The sequence below is a fragment of the Crotalus tigris genome, unplaced genomic scaffold (assembly GCF_016545835.1).
Source record: "Crotalus tigris isolate CLP2741 ecotype Arizona unplaced genomic scaffold, ASM1654583v1 scf7180000019856.1557650, whole genome shotgun sequence".
In the NCBI taxonomy this organism is placed as follows: domain Eukaryota; kingdom Metazoa; phylum Chordata; class Lepidosauria; order Squamata; family Viperidae; genus Crotalus; species Crotalus tigris.
In genome coordinates, this window is record NW_024097742.1 from 921,993 (window position 1) to 945,707 (window position 23,715).

The 23,715-nt window shown below is 38.3% G+C and overlaps 2 protein-coding genes and 1 long non-coding RNA gene across 8 annotated transcripts in view; 1 reads left to right on the top strand and 2 right to left on the bottom strand.

Moving 5' to 3' along the window:
• WDR20 (WD repeat domain 20) overlaps positions 1-3,796 on the bottom strand; it is a 67,290-nt gene extending 63,494 nt beyond the window's left edge. Inside the window, exon 1 of one of the 3 annotated variants that reach the window (XM_039364845.1) lies at positions 1,232-3,793. In XM_039364845.1, the coding sequence (XP_039220779.1) occupies positions 1,232-1,495 (264 nt within the window). In that variant the 5' untranslated portion in view covers positions 1,496-3,793. Of the gene's footprint in view, positions 1-1,231 lie in introns of all 3 variants that reach the window. The other 2 variants (XM_039364844.1, XM_039364846.1) reach the window with 2 other exon arrangements.
• Positions 3,797-5,964: 2,168 nt separating this feature from the next.
• LOC120317855 lies at positions 5,965-16,874 on the bottom strand. Of its 4 annotated transcripts, XR_005559321.1 has the most exons (4): positions 16,738-16,870; positions 10,520-10,609; positions 9,370-10,415; positions 5,965-6,948 (listed from the first exon to the last, which is right to left on the bottom strand). It is a non-coding gene; the product is annotated as an uncharacterized LOC120317855 (long non-coding RNA). The 4 variants fall into 4 exon arrangements; XR_005559320.1 differs by having other exon boundaries at positions 5,965-10,415; positions 10,520-10,606; positions 16,738-16,874; XR_005559318.1 differs by having other exon boundaries at positions 5,965-10,415.
• A 102-nt stretch (positions 16,875-16,976) lies between these two features.
• On the top strand, positions 16,977-23,642 carry HSP90AA1 (heat shock protein 90 alpha family class A member 1). Its single transcript, XM_039364788.1, has 11 exons — positions 16,977-17,124; positions 18,256-18,414; positions 18,493-18,859; positions 19,210-19,343; positions 19,710-20,018; positions 20,338-20,503; positions 20,860-21,050; positions 21,130-21,277; positions 22,009-22,277; positions 22,503-22,836; positions 22,940-23,642. Exons 2-11 carry the CDS (start codon positions 18,256-18,258, stop codon positions 23,047-23,049), a joined length of 2,187 nt encoding a protein of 728 aa, XP_039220722.1. The 5' UTR covers positions 16,977-17,124; the 3' UTR covers positions 23,050-23,642.
• The last annotated feature ends 73 nt before the right edge of the window (positions 23,643-23,715 follow it).

Sequence of the window (23,715 nt, forward strand, 5' to 3'; positions counted from 1 at the left end):
ATACTGGAAGACACACAATTGTGAATTTAATTCAGCCTTTTCTAACACCGTATAAGATCTTCACACCCATACTTCACTATTAAATAAATATACATTCAATATTCACTATTTATCAATATTTTCCCTTGACTTCCTAGAATACTTAGGACAAATTCTTTAGCATCAAATGCATCTATGTGCCTAAATCTAAATCCTTTATTTTTGGCTTAGCTGTCTATTACAAACATTCAATATTTTAGTAAAATATGCAGCATGACTACTGCAGCACATTTGAATTCAGTGCTATCATGTAAATCATGTAAAACATATTCTGTTCAAACTAATCAGAACTAAAACTAAAAATGCATTCACTAAATAATATCTATATTGCATGACCAGGGACCTGTTTCGGTATGTGCATGAACTGTTACATCTACCCCATATAATATGCATTCAAAGGAAGAATTTAATATTTTGTTAACAACATTAAGTCAAGGATTCAAAATATATGTCTTACACTTGTAGAAAATAAAGTTCAAACAGCAAAATATCAGGTAAAAGTGTTCTGACAGATACAAGTACTTAAAGAATTATTCCCACCTCTGAAAATTGTTCTTTATCATATCTAATACTTTGCACAAGGGAAAACAAAAACACAGGGAAAAACAAAAACACAGATCCAGGCTTTTCTGACAAGTAGAAAAGGTGTTAACAAATCAACTTTCTCTTTAATTTCAAAGATATTCCTCTTGAGGCTTCAACATTCACAGAGCACTAGATTAAGTACAATTTTAGCTAATTAAAAAAACCCAAACATTTAAAAACCGTGAGTTCCATCACTGCCCTCATAAACTTAATCCAACATTTAGGATTCCTGCTTTCAGCCCTCACAAAGCTCAAAGAAATTATATCAAAACTTTGCAAAGTACCCCCATTTAAAAAACAAACCAAACAAAACAAACGGTAACAACTTTGCTTCCGCAAAATCAAGAGAAAGACTCCTATTTTAGAGGTAACCACTTCCATTCAGAAACGACAGGGAGTAGGACCGTGCATCCACGAAAAAATAAACCGGCGTGGAAACGCCTTGTTGACAACCACGGTGTGCCTGAGTTTGCTACACCAACCGGCCGACCCCTTGCTAGGGATGAGCAAAAAGCCGGAAGACCGGTCCTCTTATGCCTTCTCCTCATCCACCCACCCCCAGCAGTGCTGGCAAACGGCACTCCCTCCCTCCTCTTCGGCGCGTTACCTTGCGGACCCCCTTGTAAATGTAGAAGTAAAGCTCCCGGCCCACATTGAAGCAGAGCCGGTCCCCATTGCCACTCTGGTCGTTGACGTTGACGAAGGAGACGCGAACGGGGTTGGAGCCCTGCGAATTGAAAGGCACCCGGTTGGGCCGGCTGTACTCCGAGTGGCTCAGGAGCTTGTAGAGCCCCTCGCGGGTGGTAAACTGGGTCTTAATCTCGTTCATCTCCTTCCCTCCTCCCTCCGCCGCCATCTTGGAAAGGAGCATTCATCGTCTTCCAGTACCCGGATGAAAGGCCAGCGCGCAGACGCACCAAAGAGGGAAATTGTTTCTCCTGCCTGAAAGCGCATGAAGGGAAGCTGGCGAAACGTTCGTGCCTTTCCCTGTTTACCGTGATGCTGCGCATGCGTCACTTCTGCCTGGTGCAACGGGATGAGGTGGAAAAGATTAAAAGAGATGAGCCTTCGGAGTGAAGGAAGTGATGGGAAGATTAAAAGATGAGCTTTCGGAGTGAGCATGCGCTGAAGGAGGAAGTACTTCCTGGTGCTTTTGCGTTGTAATTTTGTATTAATAGAGGAAAGTTGCAGCAAACGCTCCATAGGTACTTCTCTACGAAAATAATGCAGATAATTGCGGATGTGTATTTGGAAAATATATTGCACATATTCTTCGTTGTTTAATTCATACTGTATTCTTCATTTGTATTACTGGGATTGTATAACAGCTGTTATATCCAGTGATTCATTTTTTTGTTATTCAATCTTCCCAGATACATAACATATAATCTGTACCTTTGTTGCTTCTTGCCTCCCAAGAATGGGGAAGATTTTCTATATAAATGCATTTATGAATACAATGGAAAGTTGCCACACCTGTTAAAATGCCAGATTTTTGAAATATAAAAAAAAATCAGACCAAGATAAATCACTTTGGAATTTTGTCCATCTTTAGTATAACATGTGCGTGCAGTTCAATTGAAAAACAAATCTTAGGGGGAAAATAAATTAGAATGTAGCTGCGTAAGTGTTCACAGCTTCTTATAAGTAGGAATGTGGCTATGTTCAGAATTTTATTGATGGATTAATCTTATTAATCAGAACTAATCTTATTGTTGGAAAGTATCAGGAGAAGGGTAAAAATTTTTTCCAAGGCATTGGATATACCATGCAACACAGTGATCAACAGACTGTCCCTTTGAGAAAATGTGGCACAACAGTGATATTACCAAGAATTAGATACCCCTTCAAAAATTGAAGAAAAAACAAGAAAACTGGTTCAAGAGGTTGCCAAAAGGCTTACAGCAATGTCAAAGAAGTTGTTGGAATTTCTGGCAAATATTTTTCATATTTATTTTCATATTTTTCATATATATGAGCAATACGGTAGGGTAGCAAGGTGGAAACCTTTTCTTACAAGGAAAAACAGCCAAGCCTGCCTAAATCTTCATCTAAAAACCTACATCAAGTCTGACAAAAGCATGTGGAAAAATGTGTTACGGTTTGATGAGACCAAGGTTGGCCATAACACCCAAAAGTATGATGCAAAAACAACACTGTGCATCACTCAAATGGCTTCACCAGAAGATCAAAGTTTTGGAATGGACCAGCCAGAGCCCGGACTGAATCCATTTGTGGAGTGACCTGAAGAAATCTGTGCACAGGCGATGCCTCACAATTTGACTGATTTGGAGCACTTTTTTAAGGAAAAGTGGGCAGATCCCCAAGGCAAGATGTGGCATGCTGATAAGTTCCTACCCAAAAGTCTGAATGCTGTCATAAAAATCAAAAGGTACTTCAACAAAGTATTAGTTTAAGGATATTATCTTTATGTAACCATATTATTGTAAGGGTTTTTTTTATTATTTGTCCCCTAAACATTTTTGGTTGGTTTTTCAATTGTACAGCTTATATATTTTATTAAAGGTGGAAAGAATGCTGAAGTGATTTCTCTTGGTCTGATTTTTTTACCTCTTAAAACCTGGCATTTTGACTTTTATCTGTTGTACCTTGCAACAATTTCTTTTAATTATTTTCCGAATACTTAATTCCATTAAAATTGTACCTTAAAGACTTGGAAAATTATTACAGTATGGCATAAGACAGCCTACTTCATTAAATGCACAGAGATTTAAGTAAGCAAATGTACTTAATGGTTGCCATATCTGAACTGAAAAAAAAATCTTAAGTTATCACCAGATGACAACAAAGGATAAAGGGTTGTTTGTATCTGTTTCCATGTAGTGATTATTTGGATTTTTACAATCCACATAAGATAGCCATGTGCATACTGTATATGATGCCTGAGATTTTAGAAATGGATATGAACTTTAATACAGTACTGCACTTTGCAATCAGATGCATCTGATTTCCATAATTTACATGTTACAACCTAAGCTATATAACTAGATATGCAAATATACTCAGGTTGTATGTTGCTAATTCATTTTAGAATGCAAATAGAGTAATATCAAAAACTCTTCCTCAACAGTGATAAGGAACTACAGTATGTAAGGAATTACTTTCCAAAAGTTGGAAAAACCATTAGCTGCCCTCTTTTTCTACAGCCTCCAAATTACTACAAAACATTTTTCAGGACTAATAAAACAATCTCTCTCAATTCAATTTCAATACTACTTATTTTTAGTATTGTAAAGTATTACCTTCAAGATCTCAATATTGTTTGAGTTTCCACACACAGCCTATTTATTGTTGTAGAAAAATGTTCCACTTACCTACCATTTTGTGTAGGCTTTGTGCCTCCATGGCTCTTTGTGCCAGAACATTTTGTTAATGAGCCATTTTTTAAGGGGTAGTTTGGTGAGGAAAATGTTAACCTAGTGCGAAGTTGAATGTGGGTCTTCAGGAAGACCAATATTTCCATTGATAAGTAGAAGTAGATTAGTAGAAACCAGTCCCATTTTGTCCCAGTTCAGAGTTGGGAAGAATAGTCACATTTGCACAGCATATCTTCCATTTGGGCACCAATGTAGAAGAAAATTATATGGCCATTACTTCCTCCTCCAACTCCAGTTTTAGCTGTATTTACCCCTGCATATTCTGTAATGGGTATATGATAGAAGATAAGGTGACCAACTTTTTTACAGTGAAAAGGAAGACACAAATAAATTGAAGAAAAAATATTGTAAATAAAATTGCACTCAACAGCAATTCCTATTGGCTTTCGAAAGTCAATAGGAGGAGTAACACAGCTCATGCAAAAGTTGAAAAAAATATAAAAAAAAAGGTGCCGGAACGCCGTTCTGAGCGTTCTATGAGAGAAAAAAAAAGCCCTGCAGATTAGTCTTCAAATATCGAAAAGGAGGACATGTAGGAGGACACTTTTCGAGGGAGGACAGAACTTACAAAAGGAGGACTGTCCTCCCTAAAGGAGGATGGTTGGTCACCTTATAGAAAAGCCAAAAAAAAAAAAAAGTAGAACTGAAGGCATATCAGGGCCACATCAAACTTGACTGGACATCCTACAGGAGTGAAAACAGCCACTTGTCCCAACAGGTAGTAAGAGGAATGTTATGGCAGCTACATTATTTTTCTTTCAAGATTTCTTTAGCTTTGGCAGAGGGGCAATTTAATCTATTAATAGCCTTTGCTATTGTATGCAATGTCTAAAAGGCAGACATATATGCATGCCATTTGTCGGTAGTTGCTTAGATGCAATTATAGATATGTGTGTGCATTCACACATCTCCTGCCAGCCTGGGAGGTAGACTCTGCCAGATGCTCCTCATCTCTCCTTCTCTCTTGTGTAGTTTCTTTTGTCAGATTACAGGTAGTCCTTGACTTATAACAGTTGGGACTGGGATGTTGGCCACTAAGTAATACAGTTGTAAATAAGTAATCATAAGACTAGACCCAATTTTACAACCATTTTTACCACAATCATTAAGTGAATCATAAGGTCATTAGATAAATCTGGTTTCCCCGATTAACTTTGCTTGCCATAAGTCAGCTGGGAACATTGCAAATTGCAACTAGGTGACCACAAGATGCTGCAACCGGTGCAAAAATGAGTTGGTTGCCAAGCATCCAAATTGTAGTCACATGACGGGGGAAGGTAGTGCAGGTCATAACTTTGAGAATAGGTCATTAGTAACTTTTTCTGAGGCCAATGTAACTGCAAACCATTGCTAAATGAATGGTCGCAAATCAAAAATCATCTGTATTGGCCTTCTAACCAAGCCTCTTTTATATCAGTATATTTTCTTCTCAAGAATTGGGAAAAAAAACCAATGTGTGGATAAGCCTATAAATAGGTATTCTATACTGTAGAATATAATGCCCTGAAGGTCATATAAAAAAAATGTTAGAAAATCATCTACAGACCTTTATAAATCAGTACATAAGCAATTTGTCTGAATTAATTTCATTTAACCAGTCAAATCATAGCTGTGAAAATCAGCACTTTGAATGACATCCAGAAACCAACTAATAACCAATACAGCTCGTGTAGCATTGGTGACATATATGTACAGGGGGAAGTGACTGTTACTGCTTGCACCACTGCATTTTGAACCAGCTGTAGCTGCTGGCTGGTCTTCAAGGGCTGCCTTGTTTTGTATTGTCTGATCTGGTAGCTTCATTTTTGCATTTTCACTGCTATTGTTACAAATGGCACTTTTTACATTTTGTAACCATCTATAACTGTCTTCCTTCAAATCATATAATGTTGAGGACTTTTCTCCATGGAACATTCACCATAATAACTTGATTAGCCATTACGTGCTACTACAAGTCAATTGTTTTATTTATTCATAAGACTTATATGGCTGTCCACCTTCAGACACAACTGGGTGGCTCATAGCAATTGTACAGAACCAAAAACATCATAGAAAAATGATACACATAATAAAAAAGCAATGACAAAAAGAAAAACTTGAAACCACGACCAATAACCTCCAATGCAGCTGGCACCATGATCTCCAGGCTCCAACCTCATCCTATGCCAGCACTAGGGGGAAGGAGTAGCCTTTAGCAGCCTTCCAGAAAGTCAAGAGGCTGGTGACCTGCTGAAACTCTAAGGGAAGAGTATTCCACCAGGCAAGAGTTGCTATGGAAAAGGGACCCTTCCTTGGTTCCACTAAATGGCAATATTTAAGGGAGGGAATCTAGAGGAAATCTGCTCTTTCCAGTTTGGTAGAATTGGGCAGAATCACTTAGGGAGAGGTGATTGTGCAAATAACCTGGCCGTGTGCTATGTAGAGCTTTAAAGAAAATAATCAGCACCTTGAATTAAAACTGGGAAAAAACTGCAAGTCAGCGCAGCTCGCACAATAGGGGTGTATAATGGACAAACCTAGGGGCATCCAACACCACATATACTGTTGCATTCTAACCAGTTGTGACCTCAAGTGATCTTCAAGGGCAGCCCCATGTAGAGCATGTTGCAGTAGTCCAATCAGAAAGCGATCAAGGTGTAAATGAACATAAATTGGCATAACTGGCACTCAAAAGTTACCCTATGGTAAGATGGACGACCAATAAATGTAATCAATAAAATGAATCTTTGCAAAAGCTCCTTAGCCACAGCTATGATCTGCTCTTTGAATAGGAGCTGTGAGTCTAGGAAGACGCACACACACACACAACATTTGTGGGAATTGACCTTGAAGACTAGGGCAATGGACTGACAAGAGGCAGCTTATCCTGCAGCAGAAATGTGAGCATGGTAAACATCTCAGAAGGAACCCATCTTAGTTTCTTGGCCTGTAAAACAAGAGGGAGGGTGAGAGATACTTTTAGACTATTCCCATAGTCCCCTAGGAAATAAAATGTGTCATGAGTTTAATTTGAGAGTGAACTATATGTTAAAATAAGATTATTGTAAACAGTATATGCACAACTCATACCACATGCTTATCCATGATTTACTCAAGTAATTAACATTCTGGGTCACCATTGCAAAAAAGATAAAGATAAGCTCAGTTTCTGCATTCTTCCATGCAATTTTCTTGAAAGTGTTTCTACTTAGCTTGGATTTGTATAATATGGTAGTCTAAATAATTGGCTGCCTTTTGCCTGTGCTATGACTATTAAACTACCTAGATGAGAAGGAATATTTATATATGTATTATTTAGGTTAAATATATCTAAACAGCAATGAGAATTATAGTAGTTGAACACAATATTAATGGTATGTAGAGAGATGGGCAGGAAAAAAAAGTGATTTTTCTCTTCAAAATCTGAATGTACTTTTAGCTCCCTCTGCTGAATCTATGTCAAACTGCAAGAAGTTAACACTTCTATTTTTAACACAAATTACATTACAGTGCAGTACTGACAGAATTAAAGGGCAAGATCTTCTCTTTGCTTTTCCATGTCTCACCTCCCTTTCTCCAGGTCTATAAATATGCAAAAGAATTTCATTTGTTAGAATTAAATGGGAACACAATTAAATGATAAAGAAAGTGTATAATTTTGCTGTATTAGCAAAACTATATGCATCATTTCACATAGCAAGTCTTGAATGATGGAAATTATCTCATCAAAATATGGTGATTACATAGTGAATATACACACGGTGTTTCTGTCATACTTGTACTGATCCAGCTAATGATTAAACAGCCTGGGATATTAGAATGCAAATCTGCACGGGGCAAATAGCTACAGTACTCAAAACTGCACTTCTGCTTTGAAAAATGTTCAGACCTTCACATATAATCCTGAAGACACCAGATTACCTGATGGATTTTGGTAGACTTGCAGCATTCATGGTTTTAAAACTCTACCAAAGTTCTGACAAGGAATTTGAACAATATCTTGTCTATGGCCAGGAGGGATTCATCTGGTCCCACCAGAAGAAATTAAATGATAATTTAGACATAGTTACAGTATAGAATATGGACGCCAATCACTCCTGGAATGCATTACATAGAAGAAAACAAATTTGGAGAACAATATTTACAGCTGTTGGAGTTGCTATGAACTATGAAGACATTCACGATTTGGCTGAATTTGTTGCAAATCTGTCTATAGCTTTTGAAGCTTTGTAAATAATACCACAAAAAGCTGTGAGCTACTTCAGGATGAACTCCTTTTCCTGAAAGATGTAGTACTGCAAAATAGGCTGGCCTTAGATTCGATACTAGTAGAACAAAGGGGAGGGGTCTATATGTACATGAATCAAAGCTGCTGTGTGTTTCATGAAAGCTTCGTTACCCAGCAACAGAAATTAGTTAAAATTGTTTCTACCCTGGTAAAAAACAGGGAAACCTTTCAAGAAAAGCAAAACACTTGGGACATAGTTGACAGATTGGGACCAGTGAAATATTTACTGCTTGTAGAAATGGCTAAGATAGCCCATGCCTTGCCTGGATGCTGTCTTCTTCAATGTATCTGCAAGGCAATGTTGCCATTATTCTTAGTTCTGCCCCCAGGAACACTCCCATGCAATTTCAGATATCAACTGCTCACTTGCTTACTAAAAATAAGAGTGATTAAGCAAATAATAGGTTGCAAATCAAGTGGGGGATTTGTATCCTGGAATGTTAGGCTTCATTGTCAGCTTTTTAACAAAGGTGATGTTATCATTTTAGCATGGCATCCATGCTCCTTTGGAAGTTTAGAAAACTGTTTTTCCTTTTAGCCAAAGCTAAAGAAATATTTTTATAAAATTCTGGAAACTCTTTATGGACTTTTTGCCAATAATTGTTATTGGATAATGGGAATTATAAGAAGACGTGAAACATGTATATAATATTATAGACGGTGGGGAATTTAAATTGTCTAAACTTATTGCAAGAAAGATTGGGAATCAGTTCTTTAATTGTTTAATTTAATACTTTTCTTCTTGCTTTATTCATACTTTTTTCTTTTCGTTTTTCATTTTTTGCACTTGTATTTCTTTTATTTTCTTATTTTCCTCTGATTTCAGTTTGAATGACCATTTAACATTATTAAATTCTTTAATAAAAGTATTTTAGAAAAAAAATAAAAGCATGATAATTTTATTTCTGATTTTGTTGTCTTTATTTTTATTTGTATTATTTTACATTTATTTCCAGTAAAGGCATGATTAGATAACTAACCCCTGGATAATGCTGTTCTTGCTGTAACCACAGCTGAAGCAAGAGCAATATTAAAATAGTAAAGACTGTATAAATGATTCATAAAATAGGATCAGCTTACCTGAGAGGCCCAATTCAGGAAATCTGTTCCTCATATGCAAATAGCTGTAAGCAGGTTCTCCTCTCTTTAAAGTTGGGCTGTTAAGATCAATGAAGATCCACCTGTCTTATATGAACATGTGATGGGCAGAGCTTTTTGCATCATCATGACCAGCATCTTATCTTTTTTTTTTTTTACCATACCTGTGGATGCCCCTGCCATGGCTCCTCTCAGATAGCTCAGGGACATTCATAGAGAGGTGATGTAGCACTGAAGGACTTATTTTTAGATTCCTATCTTGGAACAGAGTTTGAAGATTAGCCTTGTGGATCTGAATTGACAACAGCAAAAGGACCAAATCAACCAAGAAAAAATTAACAAACTAACATCCAGATGTACCCTTGTTTATATTGCTTTGCTTTGGATCTACAATTCAATTTTCAATATTCAATTCAGTCAGTTCGCTTTTCTACGGTGTGTCTGGGAGTGTTATAATGAATATTTCATTTTGCTGAAGAGTTTGACTTGGCACAGGTAAGATTTTTTTTTCTCTTCGTCCTCAAGAAAAAGCCCACTGGAAGCAGAGACAATGGTGGAGAGACCTAAGAGCAGGTTAAACCTGCCATCCCTCTTTTTTTCCTTTTCTCTCTCTCTCCGATCCTCCTTTTGTCTCTCTACCACTAGGTATCAAATGAGTTCTCTGACTGGAACTGTTCTTCATTAGTTCACAATATTTTAGGGCATACTTGTGGACTGTGCGGATCGTTTATACAGCCTGCAAAGCTATACTCACCCTGCTCTTCAACTGATAAAGCATCAGCTAGTTTATCAGAAAACAGATCACTTTTCCACATTATTCTCAGTAGTAGGAAAACTGCCATTATGATCTTGATTACTGATATTATTTCTTATATTGGGATTGTGGGAGTAGCAAAAAATTTCATATTCCATCTTCCTATCAGATGTCCCTGTGCAGATTCTCTCTGCTGGTAGATCTTAGGAAGCTCTTGGTGCTCAGAAGTGGTGGTATAGGAGAAAACGTGGCAGAAGAGATTACTATAGCATGGCTGGAAGAAAACAGAGAGCAAATGTAATAAACCAAGGTAAGATCCTTTATTAAAGGTTACCTTGTGGTAATAAAACTATTTACAAAATAATTTCCTGCTCTTACTTTGCCCGGAGGCAGTTGGCCAGTAGACTTGTTCAAGGTGACCTGGTGCTTCTTAGGTAGGGGGAGGTCTGAGGAACAGCTGCAGGTCTGCTGTAAAGCATATTGAAAGCATCTGTCAATTATTATTGTTGTTATATAAACTAAAAAAGAAAATGTAAACAAATGTAAAAGAATATAAAAATAGCTAACATAAGTAAATAAACACTAAAATATAGACAGCCAACAAATCTAAAATATCATATGACTAACAAATTCTAGTACGTCATTAAAAGTTTATAATATTATGAGACATTTCATATCCATTTTCTAATCAAACATCACAAAGCAAACATGAGTTTACTACATGGCACAGCTGCAAAAAAAAAAAAAATGCAATCCTACACTGTATCAACAGCAGTAGGGTCAAATTCAAGAGAAACATTGATCCTGTATTCTGCATTAGTTAGATTATGGCCTAGAATACTGGGTATAGTTGAAGTCACCAAAGGGCTATCATGTGGAACACAGACCAGAGTTCATCCAGAAGGTAGAAATAATGGATTTAAAATACAAGGAAGCAAATTTTAGCTGGAAATCTGAAACAGAACTAGTACATTCTCCTTTGCTAGAGATGGTTAGACAGTAACCAGATGGCTATCTGTCCAGATTCCGTAGCATAATATGCATATTCCAGGCACAGTATTGTATTAAATCATCACCAAGGTATTTTCCAACCTTTATGTTTTATGATTATAAGATAGCTTCAGAAGAGATTGCTGTTTTCTATTATTAGCAGTGGGAAATAACCATATTGATCAGCATACTGGTGGCATGAGGTAAGACAGTATATTTTCTATAGGAGTGAGAACCTGAGAATATCAGAACTACAGTATGTGTGGGTGAAGGAATAATAATATGAAAGTATGATACCCAAATAGCTACTTTGGATTAGGGAAAAAAAAGGAAAGTATAGGCGTGAGAATATGTATTTTCTGGCTTTACACCACTCTTGCCCATTTGTACAATTCTCAAAGAGCTATGCTGAAACCAGTTCAGATCCACTTTCCAAAACGGTTATATTTGTGAGTCAAGATTTGTGAGTCAAGATTCACAAGACTCTGTTGTATAAACAGGAAATTCCAATAAATACCAAACACCATTAAACAATGTTAAAAGAGCAAAATAGTACCGGTATAGCAGCAGCATAAGAAAGACAAAGTACCAATCCCTAATAGTCCAATATAATTTTAGCTAATGAAATAATTTAACACTAGATCAGTTGATACTATCAGCATATATTTACCAAGAAAATGTGTGTCTTCAATAACCATTTAAAGGCTTGCAATTATGCAGCTATACAAGTTTCCTTTTGATTAAGGCGTATAGTTTGAGGGCTTCTAGATCCCCAAAACAGCAATGCTGGGAAGGTGGCTCAGGCTGAGAAAAAGTGACTAACCCTAAAACCCAGTACATTTCCATGGCCAAAGATAGATTTGACCTGGATATCCCCAACCCTAATCCATCACCTTCACCTCAACACTACAGTAGCTCATATTGATATTGTCTAACCCTAATCTAGCTTGCTGACTGGAGAATTCTGAGAATTGAAGTCCATGCATCTTAAATCTGACAAGGTTGAAAAACAGTGATCTAACCTATCATACTATCCAAAATTGGGCCTTCCTGAAAATGTATTTATTTAGTAGACTTACTGCATATGCTGCCTGTCTTGCCTAGAGAGGTGACTACTTAAAATAACTACCCTATATATACTAACTTTGGCTTTGCTTTTCTATTACTTTTTAATACTTTTTGTGACATTACTCTGCCAGTGGCACCAAATGAGACAAGGCATGCATATTATTTATTTATATGTTATAGGAATGGTAGGAAGCAGATTTTGATACCAAACTTCACTTATCAGTGGCAGTTTTGCATCCCATCTAATTCTCTCCTAACATATCACATCAGCTAAAAGGGGTTTCAAGTTTTATCACTGCTGCCATTTCCTACCCTGGAAAACATTTAGTGTATTAGAAGATCTGTGGGATATATATGTGTGTGTGTGTGTGTGTGTGTGTGTGTGTGTGTATAGTTCCAGACACTTTGGCGCCATACATCTCATTATTTCTGATGTTATTGTCTGGCAGCTTTAGGTATAGCAAATAATGCTGAGTCTGAATGAATTTCAAAGCAGTGCAGCAATTTCAAGGACATACTGTACTTTTTTCAGTTCCTTTCTATTGGGGTTGTCTCTTTGGGGCTGATTTATATAAGATAGGTTTTATATAGTATCTCTGCAGGGCAGTGTACATAGAAAGGATCTGTTCCAAACAAGCATTCATCCTTATTCATGCATCAGGAAATTTAAGAGATTGCTGGCTTCCCATGTGTACATAGAATAAAACAGTCACATAAGGTGTACTTGAAATTCTAGATATAGTTGAATTGTCTTTGAAATTAATGTGTAAATCTCTTATAATGTTCATATGAGAATTAGGGATATAAGTTGTTAGGAAAAGCCAATACAATTGTGCTAATGTTGTTTCATATCCTATCCCTTTTCTTGTTAGGATGGGAATCCCTAAGAGCAAAGTCAGTCTACTCAAAGGTAAACATTGCATACAAATAATCCCCTATATAATTTTTGTTATCTCCAGATAGAAGTGTGGGGGGGAGCTCTTTATAGAGGGCCACACAGGATAACTGGTTTGTCTCTCAGTGAACTCTAAACAACCTTATGACACTTTTTCCTCATTAGCATCTTAAATTTAACACCCCTGTTTTTGTCAGATCTCATTTAAATGGACATATCAATGTAATATGTTTAATTCCTGTTTGATTCCATGTAGTTTATTTACTTTGCAAAGGAGAAGTTACTTTTGTCCTATCTAATCAATTTTTCTCTTGCATTTTTTGTGATGTGTTAACCATAAGAGAGACTGAGAGCTGAAGATCGAGTTTCCCTTTGACTGAGAGGAAACCTTTTTAGTCAGAAGGTTCTGAATAAATAGTAATAAAATGATCTTCCTGTCTTGGTCTGTTTCATTGGAAATTATGAATGCCCAGCCACGAGCCTAGGAAGCCCTATTTGGCTAACATTATGAAATCATGAACAGTTACTACCATCTATTGTAAGTGAACCAAAATTCTAAATTTCTATAAGACAGTTTGTTAATACCCTTCTAAATTCAGTATTGAGTTAAAAAAGGAAAAATGAATAATTTTTCGGTTAATTCTGGTGGTTTTGTGTGTAAAACATGTTTGGTAGAGCAAACAGAGTAGTATGCCTACAAACCTATTTTTATTCGCCAAGGAAGTTAAGTCACTTTAAATTCAATACAATTTGTTTCTGAAGGGCAACAAGAGGGATTGCACAATATTTTAGGGGGAAAAAATCAAGTATAATTTTCATTTTTTAATGCTTACTGAATTCGATAAGGGTGATGTGTTCTGTTCTAGTTTTTGTCTGATATATCATCGAACAATAAACAGTAATCTCTCCTTCTGTCCCTTATTTTGCAATAAATATTTAAACAACATGGAGGGAATACTTTCTAGCCAGGAACTCCCTTGGCTAGAATCCCCATTCTGCAGCTTTTATTGTCTTAGTCTTTCCCTGAGGAGTCATGAAAGAAAAGCATGTAAGCAACAGATGTTCCTCTCCTGAATATCCTCTCTTTGACCAAAAGTGAACCTATGGTGCTGCTTAGAAATTGTAAACGGGTATTTTACTACTTACTTGCACTCTGTGTGTGATGCAGTAGCTGCATCATCCATTCACTCGCTGATTAGCATTCTGTTTTTGGTCTTCCTGAATCCAGGTTCAACAACACACTGAACTGTAAACTGGCCAGGTCTAGTCTAGCTTGATTAGTTTTAAGTTCAGTGTATTGTACAAATATAAGAAACTGGGTTTTCAAACATGACCAAGAAAAAAAATATCCATGAAACTATACACCAATCAGCCTAACACCTGGGAAGATACTGGAAAAGATAATCAAAAAACAGATCTGCAAACATCTAGAAACAACGTTATAACTAGTAGCCAGCATGGGTTTGTTAAAATCAGATCATGCCAAGCCAATCTTATTTCATTCTCTGACAAAGTGACTAAATTAGTAGACCAGCAAAATGCTGTGGACATAGTATACTTAGACTTCACCAAGGCATTTGACAAAGAGACTACAACCTACTTCTTGATAAACTAGAAAAATGTGGGATAAACAGCATCACCACCAGATGGATTTGTAACTGGCTGATAAACCATACTCGGTGAGTCCTCCTTAATGGTACTACATCTACATGGAAAGAAGTGAGAAGTGGGGTGCCACAAGGTTCTGTCTTAGGCCCAGTACTCTTCTATATCTTTATAAATGACTTAGATGGGGAATAGAAGGAAAACTCATCAAATCTGCAGATGACACTAAACTGGCAGGAATAGCCCATACCCCAGAAGACAAGCTCAGGATCCAAAAATGTCTTGACAGACTTGAACAATGGGCCTTGTCCAACAACATGAAATTTAATGTGGAGAAAAGCAAGGTTTTACACTGAGGCAGGAAAAAACAAAGGTACAAGTACAGATTAGGCAAAACCTGGCTCAAAAACAGTAACTGTGAGAGGGACCTTGGAATTCTAGTGGACGATCACTTAAATATGAGCCAACAGTGTGCAGCAGCAGCCAAAAAAGCTAATACAATCCTTGGTTGTATAAACAGAGGCATAGAATCAAAATCACATGAAGTATTACTACCGCTTTATAAATCCTTAGTAAGGCCACACCTGGAATACTGCATCCAGGTTTGGTCACATTACAAAAAAGACTTTGGAAAAAGTGCAAAGAGCAGCAACTAAAGCTGATTAAAGGCCTGGAGACTAAAACATATGAAGAATGGTTGCAGGATTTGGGTATGGTCAGTCTAGAGAAAAGAAGGACAAGGGGGGACAGGACAGCAGTATTCCAGTATTTGAGGGGCTGCCACAAAGAATAAGGGGTCAACTTATTTTCCAAAGCAACTGTAGGCAGGACAAGAAACAATGATGGAGACTAATCAAGGAAAGAAACAACCTTGAACTAAGGAGAAACTTCCTAACAGGGAGGACAATTAACCAACGGAACAACTTGCCTTCAGACGTCGTGGATGCTTCATCACTGCAGGTTTTTAAGAAGAGACTGGATAGTCACTTGCCTGAAATGGTATATGGCAGGGATCCCAAACCCGGGGCCGTGGTCTGTTTGGAACCGGGCCCCGCGAGCAGTGGGCTGGTGTGCAAGCAGCTTAACTTGCTGAATGGCAGGCTGGCGTGTGTGCAAGTTGAACTGCGCAGGCATGCACGTGCGCGTTGGCCCACTGCTCACGCAAGTCAAGCTGCAGGCCTGCCAGCCCGCCGCTCGTGCAGCCCAATTCCTCTGCCTCCCCCCGCCGGGCCACCAAGCCGGAAAGATAGGGGACCGTTGGTATATAGCCTCCTGCTTGAGCAAGGGGTTGGACTAGAAGACCTCCAAGGTCCCTTCCAGCTGTATTCTGATTGAAGCACAGATGCCATGCTAAAAAAATGCTAATATCACCTGTATTAAAAAATTAATAACGAAGCCTTAAAGGCCAGGTAAGAACTCTCATCATGTCAAGTTAAGAAAACTCCCTAGAGTAGCTTTTCCCAACTTGTTTCTCCAGCCGGTTTGGAGGAAAGCATGCAATACTCTTTCCTAAGTAAATGACGGAAGTTTAGGGCAATCGATTTGGCTGGAGAAAGTCCCACCGAAGCCGCACGTCTAAAAGAATAAGCTAATTTTCAAGTTGCCTTCCGTTGCTGGAAAAAGGCCACTATCGCTTCTCGTAGCTTCTAGACGGATCTTACGGGCGGGGAAAGGAAACGTCAATCCCTTCTCGCCACTTCTAGCAGGGAAGGTCATCCTGGGAAGAAATTTAATCCTTTCTCCCCCGCCCACCGGGGTCCAGGGAACGCCTTACTTATGCCAAGCTCCGGGGCGGGGCGGGGCTAGCTAGGGCAGAGCGGGATTGATCTGAGCAGCAGTGATGATGTCATTATGCCAGCTCGGCGAGTTTCCTTCCCCCAAAGCCTCCCGCCTTGAACAGGCGCCAATGGCAAGGGAGCCGGCATACAGAGTGCCAGTGGCTGGCATTCACGCATGCGCTGTCTTTTCAAGCGCCTAAGAACGGCAGCAAGGAGAAAAAGCTCTCGCACGCCAGGGCGCGTGATAGACCAAGGCATACCAAATCGTCAAAAGGAGACTGCTCCGAACCTTGGCCGTCCGGCACAAGTAAAGCGAGCGTTCTTGCGCAAAGGAGTTAAGAAATTGAACTGACGTCTACGTGGGCTGTCGCCGAGGCTCCCCCTCCCTTCTCTTTTCCTCCCATTCTCTTGTTTGGCTCCTCCCCCTTCTTTCGCAGGAGAAAGTTCGGAAGAATCCCCGCCCTTTCTCCGCCCCCTCCCCTTTCTCTGTCAGTGAAGGTTCCCGATGGTTCTGGAAAGAGGCGGCGGCGCGGGTATATAAGGCGCTCGGGAGGCGGGGGTTCCGCGCAGTGCAGCTCGTGAAGAGTTGGAGAGGTGCGGATTATCTCGGCAAACGGTCGTGCAGCTGGTGATTTCACACCGTTAAGGTGAGGACGCGGCCGCTTAAACTTAGGTTTTCTCCTCAGAAAATAGAGCTGCCTTTCCTCAAGAGGGCCGGGTTAAAAGACCAGGGCGGGCGATGAGAGCCCGAGGATGCCGGGTTTACTTTGGGCCTTAACAGCTGATGGAAACCGATCAGTGAGACCTAAAAAGCGAGACGTAGTGGCCGGTTTGGCCACACACCTCACGGAGCGACGAGGGGTTGGGGAGAATTGGAGAAGGAACGAGACGATCGTGCTTGCGGGAAAGAAAGACTTAGACCAAGTTACTTAAAAAGGGGGTGACTGGTACGAGGAGCGACCGTGCTGCTTTTCCGACAAGATTTGCTCACAAAGGAAGCGAAGGTGTTTTGGCCTTCGGTTGGATTAACAACCGAAGCAATGTGGATGGAGGAATGAATGGAAGAGCTTGCATGGCCGCCTGGGGAGGGGGGAGGACGACGAATGTTCTCGGCCTGGAAAGGAGGCGGGAGGCCAGAAAAGCGGCTGTCAGGAGGGAAGGCGGACGCCGAGAGAGGAGCGCTCTCCCGAGTTTGGCGGCGCGCGACCGACGGGCTAGCCTCCGCGTCGACGAGAGAATTGGCTCCTGGGCGCGTGCGGGGAGGGAATAGGGGGGGTGGCAAACGGATGTGGGAGCAAGAAGGCTCTAGCAATTTCTAGAATTCTTTCTTGTTTGGCTCAACTGCCAGCAGGTGGCGCAGAGGTTGGCTGTGGAATCCTCGAGACTTCTCGCTTGAGCGTTCAGCTTACTTTGTGGGTGGATTAATGAAGGGACTGGACATTTTATTTCCCATACTGACTGTCATGTGGCAGTCATTTTTTTCGTTCCTTTTTGTGCCATTTCCAGTGTAAATACTCCCACCTGGCTAATAACTTGTAAAATGGATTTTATCCCACCTCTTGCCTATTCAAATGTTTGAGTTCAACAGCCATAAGCTTAATGGTATGCTCAACACATACCGTACTTCATTTTTATCGAAGCAGGTGCTGAAACTAAAGTTTTCAGACTGCTGAAACTATTTTAATTGCTTTTAAAACTATATGACAAATAATCTAATAGTGCTATGTTATGCAATGCAATATGTTAGAAAATCAGTTTTGGTTTTTCTTTTTTGACAGATGCCAGAAGAAGTACAGACACAGGATCAACCAATGGAGGAGGAAGTGGAGACCTTTGCCTTCCAGGCAGAAATTGCTCAATTGATGTCTCTGATTATCAATACCTTTTACTCCAACAAGGAAATTTTTCTCAGGGAGTTGATCTCTAATTCTTCTGATGTAAGTACAATTTCTAAGGATCTAGAATAATGCTTCCTTTATTATTATTTTATTCAACGGCTGTCTGATGTTTTTCAGGCTCTTGACAAAATCCGGTATGAAAGTTTGACAGACCCAAGCAAATTGGATTCTGGAAAGGAGTTGAAAATAAGTCTTACTCCTAACAAACAAGACCGTACCCTAACCCTTGTGGATACTGGCATTGGGATGACCAAAGCTGACCTAATAAATAACCTGGGTACCATTGCCAAGTCTGGCACCAAGGCTTTTATGGAGGCTTTGCAGGCTGGAGCAGATATTTCTATGATTGGTCAATTTGGTGTTGGCTTCTATTCTGCATACTTGGTGGCTGAGAAAGTGACAGTGATTGCCAAACACAATGATGATGAACAGTATGCCTGGGAATCTTCAGCTGGTGGATCATTCACCGTCAGATTGGACAATGGTAAGAGTCCAATTATAATAAATAACTATTGAGGATTAATATTAGGGAAAAAATCCAAACTGCAGCTGTCAGGTCAGGTTTGAAAGCACTTTGAGAAGTAATGGGGAAATATATTTTGTTACTGAAATATATACTGTAACAATTGCTTAACCTTTCCAATCTAATAAAAAACCTTACTGCATACATCAAAAGAATAGTGCTATGAATAATGCAGCATTAAAGACCAGATATTTTTGTTGTTTCCATAATCTAGATGAGTGTATGTCTTGAACCAGTAATGTTCATTTAAAAAAACTTGTTTCATGGATCTTTTAGTGCAACAGTAGTTAAGACAGTAATTTATTTTACAGGTGAGCCTCTAGGTCGTGGTACAAAGGTTATTCTACATCTGAAAGAAGACCAGACTGAGTACTTGGAAGAAAGACGAATTAAGGAAATTGTCAAGAAGCATTCCCAGTTCATTGGTTATCCAATAACACTATTTGTGAGTAACTTGGTTCTCAATAAAATAGTATCTGAACCTTTGTATTTATCTAAATGAAGAATTGCTCTGAAGATGAGATAATTTTAAATTAACTGCATAGAAGCCAATATGCTTACTGGAGCAATTTGGCAACTGTTGCTATTTTTAGGTTGGATTAACAATACTAGAAGCAATTTAAATTCATAATGTGATATAGCAAGCACTTAATGCGAACAAAGGATTGTCCCAGAGTTTATGCATAATTTTGTCTTGTTTATATTTATCAGTGGATTATCTTTCAGAGAACTCTTTCTTCAATTTACTCTTTATCAGGCTATCGGGTTCACAGAATTCTAACCTTTTTCTGTTTTTCTATGCTTAATATAGGTAGAAAAGGAACGTGACAAAGAGGTGAGTGATGATGAGGCAGAAGAAAAAGAGGAAGAGAAAGAAGAAAAAGAAGAAAAGCCTGAAGATAAACCAGAGATTGAAGATGTTGGTTCTGATGAGGAAGAAGAAAAGAAGGATGGTGACAAAAAAAAGAAGAAGAAAATCAAGGAGAAGTATATTGATCAAGAAGAGCTGAATAAGACCAAACCAATTTGGACCAGAAACCCAGATGATATTACTAATGAGGAATACGGTGAATTCTACAAAAGTCTGACTAATGACTGGGAAGATCACTTAGCAGTTAAAGTAAGTTTATTTATTCTTCTTTTGGGAATGGGCCATTTGTTCTTTACATGAATTTTATGTGAAACTCAACCTGACAAAATGATATATCAAAATATAAAGTGGTTTGTGTTTAAAATACATTGACCCTTTATGTAAGTAAACATTGTTTAACCATAAATTGTTGTCCCCATTGTTTAACCATAAATTTGTAAGACCATCTTTTATCTGATATTATTTTAAAGTTTCAGATAATTGGATCCTTTGATGTGAATTTCAGTTTATAACTCTTTGATATTCTTCGCCAAAGATGTTTTGCTAATTTATTTCCTTAATTTTGCAGCACTTCTCTGTGGAAGGGCAGCTTGAATTCAGAGCACTCTTGTTTGTCCCAAGGCGTGCACCTTTTGACTTATTTGAAAACAGAAAGAAAAAGAATAACATCAAGTTATATGTGCGTAGAGTATTTATCATGGATAATTGTGAAGAGTTAATCCCTGAATATTTGAGTAAGTAGTTCTTGTTAAAAGTTGCAGATTGCTACAAGATTGAAAATAGTTATTCTTTGTGTTTAAGGAACCTGTTATGGAAGTGCAGCAGCTATTTGAAAAATCACACAAACCTTAAATTGAGCGGGTATTCTCTTTCTAGAAGGGAAAAGCATAACACCATTAAAAAAGATAATTTAATGAAGGCAGGAAATTTTCTGAAAAGGGAAGCTTACATTTCATAATTAGCTAACTTGTTCCACTTTAAGCTCATAAGTGAGCTTTTAAAGCTTATCTTATATCCTGTGTATCTTAAAGAGGTTTTCTAAGCTAACCTGAGAAATAAGAATATGGTTATAATTTAATCTTATTTACAGACTTCATGAGAGGTGTTGTTGATTCAGAAGACTTGCCTCTGAATATCTCACGTGAAATGCTTCAGCAGAGCAAAATCCTGAAAGTGATTCGAAAGAATTTGGTTAAGAAATGTTTAGAGCTTTTCACTGAGCTGGCAGAAGATAAAGAAAACTATAAGAAGTTCTATGAGCAGTTTTCCAAAAATATTAAGGTTTGTTGGTTTGGAATATTTACTTCAATTTTGCCATAAATGTTTGCATGCAACTTACAAAAATGGAATTTTCTTGCAGCTTGGCATTCATGAAGATTCCCAAAACCGCAAGAAATTATCAGAGTTATTAAGATACTATACTTCTGCCTCTGGGGATGAGATGGTATCACTAAAGGATTACTGCACTCGAATGAAGGAAAATCAGAAACATGTGTACTACATTACTGGTGAGTATACCTTCAAATCATCTAGTTTCTACTTAAATGGGTTTCACTGGGGTCAGAATGTTTTACAGGTAGTCTTCATTTAGCAACTATTTGTCATTACAATGAAAAATAACTTTTGCAGGTCTGTAAAGTAAAAGAAAGTTGAAGTAAGATCATAAACAGTTGTGCTTAGCAACTGCTTTACTTATGGTTGCTAAATGAAGAATAGCAATAGCACTTAAACTATATACTGCTTTACAGTGGGGGTTCCCTAATCCCCTGTGAAATGCCATAAACCAGTCTGCGCAAACAAGCAAAGACCCCATCCATGGGATGCAGGCAGCACATGAAACCACGCCCCCTCTAGTCTGTGGAAAAAACTCCTTTGAACTGGTCCCATGCCCAAAATGTTGAGGACCTCTGCTTTACAGCTCTCTCTTAAGCAATTTACCGAGTCGGCATATTGCTTCCAGCAATCTGGGTCCTCATTTTACCAACCTCAGAAGGATGGGAGGCTCAGTTAACCTTGAGCCAAGGCGAATGAATCTGCTGGAGTCAGCAGAATTAGCTTGCAATATTGCATTCTAACTTCTGCATCATCACAGCTCTTGTAGAGCATTATTCTTGACCGTTTAATGTCTACTCTTACATTACCTTAAGTTGTCAGGCATGTTCGCGAGTTAGCAGATTTGCGTTAAAATTGGCACCATAAATTGGTTGAAATTTACTGAAGGTATATTTTTTTCTTTCAGGTGAAACCAAAGATCAGGTGGCTAATTCTGCATTTGTGGAGCGACTTCGTAAACATGGCTTGGAAGTAATCTATATGATTGAACCTATTGATGAATATTGTGTACAGCAGTTGAAAGAATTTGAGGGGAAGACTTTGGTGTCAGTAACAAAAGAAGGTCTGGAGCTTCCTGAAGATGAAGAAGAAAAAAAGAAACAGGAGGAGAAGAAAGCCAAGTTTGAAAGTCTTTGCAAGATCATGAAAGATATACTTGAAAAGAAAGTAGAGAAAGTATGTATACTTAAGCCGCCACTATAAGTGAATAGAAATTTTTGTTGACAGCCCCTTTATAAAACAGCATACTGCCTTTGACAAGTCCGGTGTGCTATAGAGTTTAGTCAAGTAGTAACGTTTTTTCCCAAAATTGGAATAAAATATTTTTTAAAAGGTGAAATAATTGTAGCTTTCTATAGTGGGTGGTCTTTTCTCTGATTTAAATACTCTTAATTCTTGTAGGTTGTCGTTTCCAACCGACTGGTTACTTCTCCATGCTGCATTGTAACCAGTACATATGGCTGGACTGCAAACATGGAGAGGATCATGAAGGCCCAGGCTCTCAGGGACAACTCCACAATGGGTTACATGGCTGCAAAGAAACATTTGGAGATAAATCCTGATCACTCTATCATTGAAACACTGAGACAGAAGGCAGAAGCGGACAAGAATGATAAGTCAGTGAAAGATCTGGTCATTCTTCTGTACGAGACCGCACTTTTGTCTTCTGGCTTCAGTCTAGAGGACCCTCAGACACATGCCAACCGTATCTATAGAATGATAAAACTTGGTTTGGGTAAGTTAATCTTAGTAAAATTAGGATGTGTCTTTTTCATAGAAGAATCTGCTGGGAGATACTTCTACTGCAAAAAAAAAATAATTGTGTTCACTTTATACAGGCATAGATGAAGATGATGCCACCACAGAAGAAACAAGCCCAGCAGTTACCGAAGAGATGCCACCACTGGAAGGAGATGATGACACTTCACGTATGGAAGAAGTGGATTAAATACCCAATTATCTGAAAGAAATGTGGATATTCCCTTTGTTCTTGGCTTTGAATAAGTTATGTTTTGTATATTATGAATGTTAACCTGCTGGAAAATTCATGACACTTGTTTGCATTCCCTCTTTATATTTATTTTTTGAAGATGTTAATTCTTTTATTTTTGTTACATTTGCTTTTCTTAGGTAATGTGGAATGCCATTGAGGGAATGTTCTTGATATATAACCCTGTACTTTGGCAAATAAGAATATCTGGGTAGTTTATGGCAGGAATTTGTGCTGATGGACAGAAAAAGGGAGTAAGTGGGAAATCCAGTTCTGCAAATGTTATGGTTAAGTCTCTTGAAGTTAACAATTGAACACCTGTATCTTACAGTACCTGGTAACTAGGTATTGGAACTGAATATTGTGGAATATTTAACATCAGAATTCCAACCTGTTGATGTTTAGTTTTTTATAATGTAAAAAAAAGATTCTGAATTCCACACTTAACATAGAATAGAATCTACTGTAAATCTATTGTGTTTAATGCAGTTTTGCATGTATGGTTCTACTCTGGAACTATCTAGAAATAAAAGTGTTCAAAATGAACTTGAGACAAATGACTATGTATTTAATAACAAGTGAATATAAGCTTTTTTATTAGGGGTTATGAATTGCATTTCAATT